This window comes from Etheostoma spectabile, chromosome 3, assembly GCF_008692095.1.
Source record: "Etheostoma spectabile isolate EspeVRDwgs_2016 chromosome 3, UIUC_Espe_1.0, whole genome shotgun sequence".
In the NCBI taxonomy this organism is placed as follows: domain Eukaryota; kingdom Metazoa; phylum Chordata; class Actinopteri; order Perciformes; family Percidae; genus Etheostoma; species Etheostoma spectabile.
Window position 1 is genome coordinate 5,364,287 of NC_045735.1, and position 15,051 is coordinate 5,379,337.

Sequence of the window (15,051 nt, forward strand, 5' to 3'; positions counted from 1 at the left end):
ATATATATATATATATATATATACACTGTATATAAAAAGAATAAAATTGAAATTAAGATAAAAGGTGCTTCTCCAATCAATATTCAAGATCCCAGTGCTACTCTACTCCCCCAGGGCTTGTTCCTGCTGAAGTAGTTTACCAACATTGACATTATGTCTTAGGAAGTACATAAAAGGTCTCCAAACATCGTCAAATATTTTGTTTATGTCTAAGAGTGTATGTTATCTTTTCCAGTGACATGTTGGACACCATTCCTTTGATCCACATCCAGTTTTGGCCCATCAGCTTTTTTCCCAAGTAAGAGCGATTGTACGTTTAGCTTGTAAAATACACATGACTACAAATCTAAGCTCTTTACTTTGTAATTGTATTTTGGTAGGATACATACCCAGAATGGAAAGTTTAGGAACCAGTGGTAGACTTTTTGATAGCATTTGATCTATTATATTAATAATATCTTGCCAAAAGGTTTTCATTTTCGTGCATTCCCATAAACAGCGGTAGATTGTGCCTCTTGCCTCATTGTACTTGATGCAAGTGACCAACACCATATTAATACCGGTGCCCGTTATTTATTACCAAGTCAGCCTTAGCAGCGGCCAGAAAGGGACACAACTAAATGTCTTAGCTATACTCTGCACAAAAATCACACATCACTGACTCCATACGACAAAAGAAGAACGTCTGAGATCTATGATCAATGCAGACACTGGCAACTCCTTAGTTTCCATGGCTATCACTGGTTGGGGTTTATTTGAGTACAGGGTCAACAAACACCGACCGGAATTAGCAAAAGCGAGAGACGACATACACTTAGGCTGTTCCTTTGGATTATGAAGACAACTAGATGATGTTAAACTGTATTTGTCGTTGTCAAAATGGGTCGAAATATACTTGGGCAGCTATTAATATACTTGGGTGTGACATGTTAGTGTAGCCTCTGTGTGTGAAGTTGATCTGCTCATGTCAAGTCTTCTTTGGAGATCTATTAGATCTCAAAACAAGGCAGAATAAAAAAGATCGACCCAACAGTATCCAAAAACTGAAATATGCCATATCTTTGCGCACACAAACAGCATAGTATTTGACTCTGCTTCCTGTCAATCACCTGCCACCCACAAAAAGACATAATCAAAACATGTTGTCTTACAAACTGCACTGTCAAAGACACATGTTCTTATTCAGGCTTTTGTTATGTAGTAGGAACAGCAGTTCTTTTAAAGGATCTGTCTCTAAATATTTCCCATTTTTCAAGTATTTAAAAATCCAATTATGAGACAAAATTGCTTAATGATTACATTCTAGTAGGATGAAAAAAATGCACATTAGAGGTACAATAGAAAATGTGCTTAAATTATATATATATGCTATAAATGCTCATTAAAACAAAGCAGAGTAATTTCCCCCAAATATATAGTTCCAGAGATCACATGGTTATACAGTACTTTTACTATGCAGTTTTAAAAGCACTAAAAGGCCTGAGTTGTGAAAAAGGACTGCTCTGAATAAGATATTGGTCTATTAGTCATCTTCCCTAAAATCTGACAAGAATAGTTTGGGATAAAAAAAAAAAATTCTTTGTGCTTTCATTTAAAAACAAAGTAAAGAATAGCAGGTGAGAAGACAGGCGTTTCCTTTCTCAGCCTTTCAGTGAGGTAATCACCAAACTTCTACAATAGAGTTGACAATTATGGTCCAACATGCAACTATTAATTCAATCCAGTAATATCTTTATGCAAAATATTCATGTTAAATAAATCCCAAAGTGGTGAGAGAACCAATATTACAGGAAGATAATTACTTTGTTTTCTAGATGTAAGTCTGGTGCCGTATCCTGGTGTCAACTAGACTTGACAGATGTGTCCTTGATGTGGAAAGTAGCAAATGTTCTCACACGTCTTATGACTAATTTTCAACTATCACTACAAAGGAATATATAACAGCAAATGCAGAGCTGCAGGCTATCTGTCCTAACAGAGAATGTGAAGGATGGTGTTTCTCTTCTCCAAGAGAAGCAGAGATGTCATATCGTTTGAAATGTATTTTACAACCAGTGAAGGAGTTTAATCAAGGAATGTCTTCAGAAAAACAATATAGCTTATTGGATTTGGGGATATACTTTAAATAAATTAAAGATAGTGCAGTTTTGGATGACATTTGATCACTTCGCACCGAAAATATAGAATAACTCATTACAAGTTGCAGAATGAATGGAAAACCTGGCAGCGTTGATGTCATGATGTAATCATTGAGTTATGTATAAACTACACACTGTCCTCTGCTTGTGCCGCTGTTGTGTGAAAATAGCTTCAGGGAGCTTTTATAAATCAGGGTCAGTGCAAATGTACCACACACACACACACACACACACACACACACACACACACACACACACACACACAACACACACACACAACACACACACACACACACACACACACACACACACACACACACACACACACACACACACACACACACACACACACACACACACACACACACCACACACAGGGCTGTTACTTAGCATCCAGTTCAGGCTGCGCCCCCACAAAAACAAACACACACATATTTTTACTGTCAGTCCCTCTCCAATATGGGGCTATAAGCAGTGGCCAGTTTTATGTCTTTTAATTAGTACACTGTCACCATAGCAGCATCCAGCTGGCATACAACCACATTTTTACACACGTACATATACAATGGCAGAGGTAGAAAAAGAGGAGTGTGTTTAGTAGGGAAAATGTACTACAGAAAGTCTCATTGCAGGGGGTCACCCATGAACCTTCATTATGACAGGATGACTGTGTGTTAAGAAAGTGACATGTGTGTACCTGAAATTAGGTGCAGATGCCCATTCCAGAGCAAGGCAGGCCAAGTCCACAGCCGCATACACTAACAGGAAGAAGATGGTCACAATACTGGCGATGGTGTTGAGCTTCCCTGAAAAAAGCACCAGCTAAGAAAGAAAGGACAAAAGAAGATGGGGAGAAAGAGGGAGGGAAAAGAGAGAGGGGATTAACATTCACAGCAACATTACATTTCAAAATCGGACAGAAATACAAGAAATAGCTCTCCTAGTTAGGTAGCCGAAGCTCTCTATTCTTTACCATTAATGTAGCCTGCAATCTCTATTAAAACAATATCAGTCCCTAAATCTCATAGTGTCACTGTTAACGCTATTGTACCAGTATATGCTTCAATGAGAGAGAGAGAGAGAGAGAAGAGAGAAGAGAGAGAGGAGAGAGAGGAGAGAGAGAGAGAGAGAGAGAGAGAGAGAGAGAGAGAGAGAGAGAGAGAGAGAGAGAGAAGCAAGCAGGAGTTAGGCAGCGCAGCTGAGTCTGAGGGAGGCGGCTTGATTGAGGTCAGTGGTCTACTGATATATTACAAATATTTCATGATATTTATTATATATGCTATATTCTGACCAACTTAACTTTCTGCTTTCATTTGCTGTAATAAATTAAACAAGTATGTAGATGGTGCCTAAATGTAGACTAGGCTATACATGAGCATACAGACCTATACTATACATACTAGAACTTCTATTCATCTCACCATCAGGTTATTAAATTCAGACATACTTTAAATAGGATCCTTATCAACCATATTGCAATGAGCTAGTTCAGCATATCATGCCTGACTGGAGTAGTGTGTTTTTCTTTAGGAGTGGGAAGGGCAGACATGTTGTCTGTTTCGTCGTTTGGGCTGCCTTGTTGAGTGCAGCGGCATTGAGAACATTATTTTTCACACAATTTAAAATCTTTTTTCCTAAATGAAATAGGATTAGTCCAACGAAACGTTTGGTTTGGCTTAGCCTAAAAAAGAACTCAGCAGGAGCCTCTCTGGCCTAAGTAAATCCCCCTCCTGCAGCTTTGATGTATCTAAAAGCTAACATTAGAGTTTGTAAGTAAGACTTTGCAAGGGAAAGTTTTGAATAGCCTCGGGGCTAAGCCCCCCCCCCGTCTTTCAATCCTAGTGATGTCCCTGAGTCAAACTAAAGTCATTAATTACCTGATTTATAAGCAACTGATTTACCTCTGCCATCTAGTCTTACATGAAAAGAGGCAACACAAGCTTTAAAGCCCATATGTATTGAGTTAAAGGCGTATGGAATTTAAAACTAAACTCTATTTTGAATAATATGATATTTTCACTAAAAAGTTCAATTGCTTTGTTAAAAAGTCTTAAAATAGTATCATTTAGGACAATGCAAATATGTTTCATTTTTATTTCACAAATGTTTAACAGCTAGACATAAGATGGCTCCTACTGTACTGAAACTCTGTGTGCTGGAAGTTTAAAGTTTATACATTGCTTTTTGTAAATTGCAAACAGGATCATGATAGGCTTGTAAACTAGTTGTGATGTCACAAATCACGCTAACACACCTAAAGAGTCAGAACAAAAACTTTCCCCGTTCTGCGGGTGGAAGTTACTTTCTCCAAATTCTGGAGATTCGAATAAACAACAATCAAGTTTAGGGCCTTTACATACATACATACATACATACATACATATACTGTATGACCAATACATATATAAAAATAAAAATGTATGCCATCCAAATAATGTTATAGTTAAAAACAAAATTAAATTCAACACATAGGGTCTTTATAATATGTTATCAGGACTGTGTTTTGAGTCAAGGATCCCCACATAATTGAGTATGTGTCCATTTTGGTCCAAAGAAACCCTATAAAGATGTTCTGCTGATAAATATGATTATCTGTCTTAGTTAGTTAGTTAGTTGGTTAGATTTGAATAACTTCTTCTGTTTCTAAAGCATGGCAAAAAATGCAAGGTTTATTTGTGTAGTTTAGGTTGCTATTCTGGTATGTGGTCCTTTGTCATAAATAATGGTGTCTCGTAAGGCCGTTTGGGCTGGGCATACGTTTTGTGTGGATGAAACCATAATAAAATTTCTTCATTAACTTATTCATTCTAGGGAGCAAGACACTGTTAAAATTAAATTGTTCTACCTTTTTTCCCCCGTGGGCCACTTTGAGACCACAGGTGGTCCCCAGGCTCCACTTTGGGAGCCACTGATGAAGCTAATGTTCAGTGTTAATTAAGATGGTATCTAGGGTGCTCTTCGGCTGAATGCAATTAGTGATGTTAGCAAAGGCGGCTACATGACAACACAGTCAAGTTGAGATACATTGAGAATGGAAGGTAAATATCTGGCTCTGTAGCTTCTAAATGCTCCATTATGTTCACCAGCTGCTTGGCCAGGCAGTGTACATTGGATCAGGATTAATCAGGACTAACAGCTTTCGGGCTGAGAAACAAGGCTGATGAGAGCAGCGAGAGTGAACCAAAACGGTAAAATTGTAGGCTGGAAAATAAAAAAACACTCCACGGTTCAAATTGGTTGGTGCAACTTTAAAGATTTAAAGAATTGTAGTATTTTCAAGGAAATCACAGTTTGCGTCTGCGGGATGCACAACTAATATTTTTCATGTTGTATTCCTCTCATATTAAAGTTATCAGTTTTAGATTTTAGGTTGAAATAGGTCTGTACAGAAAAATACTTTGCGCATCTACAACATGAGACAAGTGCGTCGGAGGGGGACAAGCAGGTCCAAAGTTGCAAAGACAACTCCCGCACGCTATCTAACTTGCAACAAGAACAACAAAAATAATCTCAGGACTAAAGACGGTCTAGTACCGAAACGTTGCCTATTATTAAACTTGATATAGTTTTTGCAAGTTAGTTTTCTTTGCAAAGATCCAAGAATCTAAAAAGTAAACATGAATGCCCAACAACAGCTGAAGTTCAGCATCTGAAGTGAGTACTCCCTCATTTAATACAATATTGGTATATTTGCACACTATTTCTATCCACACAGTTGTGCCCATCACAGAACTAAAGCTTAACTATTCATTCAGTGTGTAAATTACACTCATTACCAACCAGCTCTACTGAAATGTGCGATGGTTTGAAGACTTTTAAGTTCTAACAATGGAAATCTTCCCCACCGCTTCCCCTTACTGTACCACATCTTCCTACAAAGTGTGCATGAACAGGAAACCTTTCAGGCAAAAGGTCAGCATGAGTTCTTTACTAAATGAAATATTTTCTGTGGATGTTTAATCATCATCCTCATCAAGAGTGCTTTTGTTATCTGTATGCGATTAATTGCGTGGCGGTAACTACTGTAGTGTACCGAGGAACAAACACAGAATATGGTCTATTTCTCCAATTATGTGTTTCACGATTGCCTGCCGAGAAACTAAGTTGGAGTTTATTTTTCTTGAGCCCAAGGGCATATTATTGGTATTTAGGCAGGGAAGAAGTACAGTAACTATTATCACTAACTCTGTGACCACGAAGCAGAAGTAAACCGGAGACGAGAAGAGAGGAAAGAACGTAATGATGGGGAATTGAAATTAATTATGTCACATTATTGACAGGCGGTCAGAAGGAAAGAGAAAATGATGAATGGTTGGAGATATGATAGCAAAAGAAGAAGAGGTGAAAAGATGTGAGGGAAAGAAGAGAGAGGGGAGAAAGAAAGACGAGTGAAAAAGAGAAAGCGGGGAAGAGAGCATCTCTGACCTCTGACAGTCAAAGTTAGTGGGTGTCTCTCCAGAGCTCCCCTAGGAGCCGTCTCTACCAGAGCATTAATTAGCCATTAACTCAGACGCAGGCCAGCATGGACAAATGCTGTCACTGCGCACAAGGTAATTATAATAATAATACATTTTATTTATAATGCCCTTTACATTTCAAAAAGAAATCTCAAAGTGCTACAATTAATAGGGAGTTAAAAACAGTTACCAGAGTAAAATACAATTGACAAGCAATAATTAAACACCATAAAACTAAAATTAAAACAACAACTGTTTAAAAGGCCTTTTGAAATAGTAGTGTCTTTAGGCCCTTCTTAAAAGTCTCCACAGTTTGTGGGGCCCTTAGGGTCTCTGGGAGGGCGTTCCAGAGCCGTGCAGGGTGTGTATGCACGCACGCACGCACACACACACACATACAAAATCTCTCCTGGATATGTTTTTGTGTGAAGATGTGTAAGACATAAATTGCCATACATTTTCAGAGATGTCTCTGGGTTACAGGTCACAATTGGACAGTGCTTGTGTATGTGCGCTGTCCAGATACAGAATGGCTAATGAAGCTATTAGTTACAGTAGATAAATATTTTCTCTTATAGTGTAATCAAGTAATGAAGGACAAGTGTGCCCTCATTGTGCATGATCAATTAATGACAGAATGTGTAGCAGTTTTTACATTAATGGCTATTTCCATTACATAGTACTTGCTTGACTCGCCTCGACTTTACTACAACAGGTAACAGGTACTTTTTTAGTATCACCGCAGTTGAGGTTCTAAGTGAGCTGAGGCAATACCAAAATGTGAGGTGAAAACCTGCAGACTACTGATTGGTCGGAGAGAATAGTCACTATTTACTGCATCATTGCTAGCAACAGACAGGGTTGTCTTGAACAAACCCGCCATTTTTAAATAGTTAAGCCAGCGGTGTGTTTTTTTTAATTTTATTTTTATTTTTTTTATTTTTTTATTTTTTTTGGTGCCTCCAGCTTCTTTTGAAACAAAATTGCTGAGGCAACAGCCACATGCCGAGAATCAAAAACAACCCACCTTCGACGTTCTGTGTGTGTGTGTCGCGTTAGGTCACGGCAGTTTATTTTTGTAATGGAAAAACATAATTAGTTAGATACATTTCTATGACCATTACTTGTGGTTTATTAGGACTACAGAGGGAAAATAAAATAAAAACAAAAGTCAAAAACCCAAAGTTATCACTGTTGATTAGAAATTACTGCTAATCATGATTTGTGATAAGTTCCAGTGGCAGTAAATATCCAGACTACAGAATGCTCCGCACGGCACTGCCAGTCTGTGCAGTTATCTAGCCGGAAAGTTGCTTCGGTAACATTTGTTTTCCCTGAATTGAGTCTATAAAGTCACCTTGTTTCTACCTAACATGCAATACAGAACATACAAGAGGGATACCAGAAAATCCATCCATGTTGTTACATGTTGAAGACTAAACTTCCATGCCCAGCACGCCATCCCCTTTTCTGCAAATCTCCTCAGCGCTTTAAGAGGTTCGCTGGATTTATCAGACTGTGATCTTAAGAGCAGTTTCCAGCGGGTGAAGCAGTGGGAATGAGAGTCAGAACCTCAAAATCTAAGGCCATGGTACTCTGCCAGAATACGATGGATTGCTCCCTTTGGGTGATGTGAGTCACTGTCCTAAGTGAAGGAGTTCAAGTGTCTAGGGGTCCATCCACATGTTCACGAGTGAGATCAACTGGTGGATTGGTGCTGCGTCAGCAGTGATGCGGATGCTGCACTACACAGTTGTGGTAAAGAGCTCCCAAATTTACCAGTCAATCTAAGTTTCTCGTCCCTCACCTACAGTCATGAGCTTAAGGTAACGACCGGAAAAATGAAATCAGAGTTCCAAATGGTAGAAATGGGCTTTCTTCAGTGGGTGGCTGGGCTCACCCTTGTAGGGTAAGGAGCGCAGAAATTAGGAAGGAGCTGGAGTAGAATGACTCAGGTCCTTTGTTTGCAGACACTGAGGCTTGATCTTTACTTGACTTCGGCTCAAAATAGTGGTTTCAAATTGGATTTTGTGTGAGGAAACTGGGATAGGCTAAATTTGAAAGCATTGTTACAGCTGGAGTGATTTTGCACAAGGTTTCCAGGGATTTGAATTTACATTTGCATTATTCTTGTTATCACAAGATTCTTGAAGGGACTGTAAAAAAAAAAGGACCAGCAATTTCAATTTCATCACGTGCAATGTCCATCTTTCCATTGCATTAATTTGTGCAAGGCTGCAGTTTACTTATCCTCTTTACTCTTTTAGTTTGTCTTCTTCCCTTGTTTTTGCATTCCATCTAATTTCCCTTTACTGTAAAGTCCAAATAAAAGAAAGCTTTGCCTTGTGCACCCCCCCCACTCCTCCTGCTTCCTTTTCAATCCCTGTGTGTGAGATGAGATTACAATCAGACTTTTGTCATCAGTGAATCATTCAAATGGCAAAGGAAGAGGCACAGTGAAAGAGGACAAGAGAGTCAATGATCTCTGATGGCAGCGGCGGCGCAGCTAACGATTTCCATCTAACTGCTTCTCCTCCACTTCTTGAGAGTGGCGAGGGGTGAAGACAGGAGGATGGAAGAGGGACAAAGAGAGAGAGAGAGAGAGAGAGAGAGAGAGAGAGAGAGAGAGAGAGAGAGAGAGAGAGAGAGAGAGAGAGAGAGAGAGAGAGAGCGTGCGAATAATGACAAGCCTTTCAGGCTCACCTCTGATAATGACAGGATTGTCAGGTCTATTTGCTCTAAGATCATCCACCTCCTCTTTGTGGAGGTGGACGATTATATTCACCTCAATCTAACTTGACTTATTTACTTCACATAGAAGACACAAAAAAAAGAAAAAAACACTACAGATTTTTTTTGTGCCTTCTTTGGTCTGTCAAAAAAGTGAGTTTGAACTGATCAGCTGTTCTAAAACTACTGTATTCCTGTATGCCTGATTTCTCCCTGATGGTTCATGTTGAGGCCTTTATTTTTTACAGGAGAGCTGAAGACATTAAGGGGAGGGAGAGGGGGAATGACATGCAGGTAGCAAAGGCGTTGTAGAGTAAACCTATGTGTATGGGCGTGCGCTCTACCAAGTGAGCTGCCCAGGCGCCCACTATCGGTTCATGTAATCCTTTCTGCATTCCCTTCCACAGTTTTTCAGCCACCACTGATTTTTTCATTATCCCTAACTCTTCAAAGCGGATACAGTACGTATTTGACCACGGAACACCTTTGAGCTCTAACTTTGTTTGTGACAAACATACATTTGTAACTAGACCAAATGTCTGTGAATTAAAACTAAAGTGACATTAATGTCAGAAATCTGAGTCACTTTGATTCAAATCTGAACTTCGATAGCCAAGTAAAAAGCCATTTTCATATTAGGTAACTTTTATTTAATATGTTATACGTCTATTGAGACTTGAGGCCTAAAGTGGCAGATTTTGCTGGAATTTCCCTTTTGATGATAACTGCAAGGTAATCAAGTATGAAATATCGTTGTTGACGCTCTCCATAATTCTGCGTCTGTTTATCGCCACTAACCTGCACAAGGAACCAGGAGAGGAGCACCGAGGCCCAGGGGTTACCACTGTGGGACGTCTTCTTAGCCGGAGATAGCACCTTACCTGCAGGGAGGAAAAGAAATCTTTTTTAAAACCTTTAAATTGTAAGGAATTCTGAGCATGAAATATTTTCTGCAGTAGCAGCTTCAATTTAACAATATCACCATTGACCTTTAAAACCCACATCCCAGAAACCTGGGATAAATTCATTTACTGAAAGGTTTAATCGAAGAAAGAACATAATGAACTACCGTTTTGGGATTTTAATGAAGAATTTCTCACGCAACATTGTCTATCAAATGTCAGCAGGCATTTACTGCATTCCCAACACTGCAAAATTCAAAGTTTTGACACACTGTGGGCGTTAAGTAAATGAAATACCAGATGTCACTTGCATGCCTGTTCACTTAGGGTAGAAGTTTACCCTGAGCTCTCCGACTGACACCTCCTCCTCGCGGCTTATCCTGATGATTTTTGACACTTTACCGACCACAAGTCTCCATGAGATATTGATGTATTCACTTGGCGTGCAAAGATTGCAGCCAGAGGACATTTTCTTAGAGATTTACACAAAATAGAATACAAAATAAGGAACAAAATTTTGAAAGACTACAATGTGGTAGAAGTCTGCATAGAACAGTTTTTCAATCTCATACAAGCCCAGTCCTGCAGGATTTATAACAATGAATGTCTGCTCCTGCAGATGTGACATCTGTCTCCCACCAACTCCTATGGAGATTTTGATCGCTCCTACTTGTGACTGAATATCCCATCCTGCCGGGTAAATAAGACATGTTCAAAGACATAAAATAAAGAAATGCCAAGTCCGTGTAGAGTACTGTGTGAAAGAACCCAGCCCCCTCAATCATTTCAACAATGGTACACAGACGGCTCCAGTAAAATAGTTGAACCTGGCTCAACTTTTGATCCAACGCAATGTGATTTCATATCAAATACATGCAAGAGCGCACTCTAGCTACTGCGTGAAAAACACAGATGGTCGCCATCACGACCCCGCGCTACAGAACGGAAAAACGCCCCCTTTAAATTTCGGCACCCATGTCAGTCAATCCCAGCTCCGGGTCTGGTCCGCCTGGTGTGAGACACCAGGAGACTTTTGGTAAATAAGAGATTGTGTAGTCAGATTATGTTGAAAATCAAGCATCATATCATGGCAAGTCAAATCAAATATATTCAAATTCCTAACCTTGAAAACATAGTGGTTAAAATATATTAATTATTTTCCAAACTTTGTATAAACCCTGCTTTGAAGACATAACCTACAGTAAGAAACAGGAATTAAAAATAACATTAAATGCATAAAATTGTAGCAACAATTAAAACAGCTTCATCTTGAAGCCATGGTAACTGAAACCACAAACAAAAGGATTGTGTTTCTCTACCTCTTATACTGTAATACATGAGGTTTCCTATAGCAACAGATCCAGATTCTGGAACCTCAGACCTCAGAGCGGCCATGTCACTGTTTCTGTTTACAAATCTAATCACATTTGGACGAGGGCTGGTAATTTCTTCTGTTAAGGACATTTAGGCAAAATGTATGTAATTAACTGCACTTCTATTTAAGACAAGAGAGGGTGAGAGAGAGGGAAAGCAAGAGGGCGGGCAAGACATCGAGATAGACAACCTAAGCTGGCACTTTACTTCATTTCATACCTTACAGGGCTGTTTGTATGTATTTGAGTTGTCTTCCAATAAACCACTCTCATGACAATGACATTTGTGTTGAATCCTGTGACAGATCTTTACAGTAGAGGTTCAAAGCAAGAAAGAAAGACAGACATGATGGGAGGTGGGGAGGAGAGAGGTTGGTGGAGAGGGAAGCCGAATTGAAAACTAAATTTCACAGCTGATGAGGGATGGGAATTAAATCAGTGAGACTTTATAGTCAAATCAATGTGGCTGAGGTTAGCAGACTGAGTGACAGAGTGTTGAAGAAATGCAGGACCAAGTCTAAGGAATAAGAGATTAGGGAGTTATAGAGAAAAAAGAAATGGAATAGGTTTGTAAATAAATAAACATTTAACATAAAAATATTAATCCCGCAAAGAGAAATTACAATGTGTGTTGGCATGTGTGTCTGTTGGAAAATTGACAGATTCGTCGCTCTGTTTGCATAGGACAATGGCAAGGTTGCGCTGTGTGTAGCATGCAAGAATGACAACAAGAACACACACACACAAAACATTCATCCCTTCTACAAGAACATTACGCATTTATGGTTCCACAGTCATTGACTCTTAATTAAAGAGATTAATCTAAGTTAACCCTTTGGCAGTGGTGAACAGACAGCTGAACTAGAGCCATCTGCCTTTGCTCCATCTGATCACTCCACAGAGGAACTTGCACTAATACAGCCATTTACCTTCCCTGACACACCACACACCACACACCACACACCACACACCACACACCACACACCACACACACACACACACACACACACACACACACACACACACACACACACACACACACACACACACACACACACAAAAAATCAATTTGCAATAGACCTAACAAAGAAGCAAAGGATGGGATAAGGAAGTTGCTCACAGTCATTAATAATGACAAAGCAGCAGGCAGCATGGATTCACACAGGCAGAGAGAGATGGAAATCTCTTGATATAGGAATGACTGTGTGGGAATAACTTCACAGGGCAAACATGCTGATTCAAGGTGTTTCAGGGACATTAAGTTATGTTGCTCATTGCTTAATTTGTTTGTTAAAATACACCACACATAAAATACATATGTAAGGGTTCAGTATTCCTCAAATGAAATCGTATAACATGTCATCAAACCATGTCTGAAGGCAAATGTGTTTATATAATGGCTACTCTTAAGGATGGGGCCAATAGCCTCTTCATGGCCCCATCATGCTGCCCTCCTAATCTCTCTCCAAAAGCTTTGTCTTTTGCATATGGTTTTAGTCTAAAAGTCATACATCAGATAGAAAGGGATGAGGTCCCCGCATCTTAGGACAGTCTCTTCTCTAATACAATCTATAGCCGCTTTCCAACCAGAGGGGTTTTTGCAGTTCCTAGAACGTAATGTTCCTATAACCCTTTTTTCTTGTATTCCTACTGGACCAATTTGAAGATTATTAAGCTCCTCTGACCTCAGTTCCTGTAACTCTTTCAACTCCTACTTCTGGTCAAGGTCTTTTCCCTTTTCCGAATAGTGACCTAGTCACGCTCCCACAGCACGCCATCTGTAAAAGCCATGCCGTCTGTGTTGACAAAACATATTTGCATTACTTGACTTTGTGAATTACTACATAAATGGACGGAATGCTAAACTCTGAAAAGTGGACTGATGCGGATGGCCATGAACGCCACCGAGGAGGTGCAGAGGGTCCTGGAAGGATCCACAAGAAACATTAAAATCTTAAGGAAAATCTCCAGTGAGCTAGTGCAAATGGGGGTTTGTATGTGGCGCTAAAGTCACGTGACAACGGTGTAAAGACCGTTGCTGAGCTTGGGTCACTCCCTTACCCCTCCTACTGGTTCCTATGGCCACTTGTGTGACTGCAAATGACAAAACCAGTTTTGGGGGAGAGTAGTTAGTAGAACTGTTTAGAAGTAGACTGTTCCTGTAACTACGTTCCTGTACTTGGTCGGAAAGCGGCTACTGTGTACTTGGTTGGCCACAGTAAAAAGTGGCTGAAGAAGCTGTGTGAAGAATTAAAAAAGAGAAAATTAAAAAAAGAATGGAAGAAAAAAAGATTAATAGATTTGATAAAAGCATAAAATCACCAAAAGAAATATACAAAAAGAGAATTGTCTGAAAACGTATTTTTGTTTAATGTGAAGTGACTATATCATCATGATAAGCCCCATTGAGTCTTATTTTAAATCTAAACTTGCTGGTGAGATTTAGAATTCAAGAAGTTAGAGAAATTCATACATATTTAGAACTCAACGTACTGAACCAACTGTTAGTTTAAGATAAGTGGTAATATTAGAGATTCTTTTTTTACATACAATATATTATCTGTGTTTTATGACACACCTGTGTCATGAAAATGAATTAATAAATCACTAAAAAGAAATGAAAATATTGATTTTGGTGTTTCTGTGCTGGATGGATACACAAGGAAATATGTTTTTACTAAAAAAAAGGACTGTAATTCTGTAACTCACTTGATTTGACAGATCATGGTAATGCTACAAAAATAAACCCTCTCAATCATCACTTATGACCCACCAGAAGTGTGTGGGGGTGTCTGGTTCTGCAGAGACTGTGGCGCACTGCTTGTATTTTCTCTTTTCTTATTATTTTTCTGTGTGTGGGACGTTTATGGGCATCAATAAAGAGCATCTGGGCCCCATATGGGTGTGTAATCCCCAGCCAATAACAGCAAAAAGGTTGTGCAGCTTGTTCTTATTCCTAGGTATCGCCGCTTTGTCAGATCCTTCTGCCTCACACCGACTCACAGGTGTAACCGACACACACACACACACACACACACACACAGACAGGATGAACAATCAGACAATAACTTTTTATTTCTCTAATTCACTGCTTTCTTTGTAACTCCTCTTTATTCACTCTCTAGCTGCGTATCATCCATCCATCCATCCATCTTCATCCGCTTATCCGGTATCGGGTAACGAGTGAAGCAGCTTCAGCAGGGGACCCCAAACTTCCCTTTCCCGAGCCACATCAACCAGCTCCGACTGGGGGATCCTGAGACGTTCCCAGGCCAGGTTGGAGATATAATCTCTCCACCTAGTCCTGGGTCTTCCCCGAGGCCTCCTCCCAGCTGGACGTGCCTGGAACACCTCCCTAGGGAGGCACCCAGGAGGCATCCTTAACAGAGGCCCAAACCACCTCAACTGGCTCCTATTGACGCAAAGGAGCAGCGGCTCTACTCCGAGCTCC

General features: G+C 39.7%; 1 protein-coding gene across 1 annotated transcript in view; it reads right to left on the reverse strand.

Moving 5' to 3' along the window:
* zgc:153039 overlaps nt 1-15,051 on the reverse strand; it is a 67,691-nt gene that overhangs the window by 24,068 nt on the left and 28,572 nt on the right. The window contains exons 8-9 of the mRNA XM_032509029.1: nt 10,124-10,206; nt 2,836-2,960 (exon numbers count right to left, since the gene is read on the reverse strand). Coding sequence (XP_032364920.1) covers nt 2,836-2,960; nt 10,124-10,206 — 208 coding nt within the window. The remainder of the gene's footprint in view (nt 1-2,835; nt 2,961-10,123; nt 10,207-15,051) is intronic.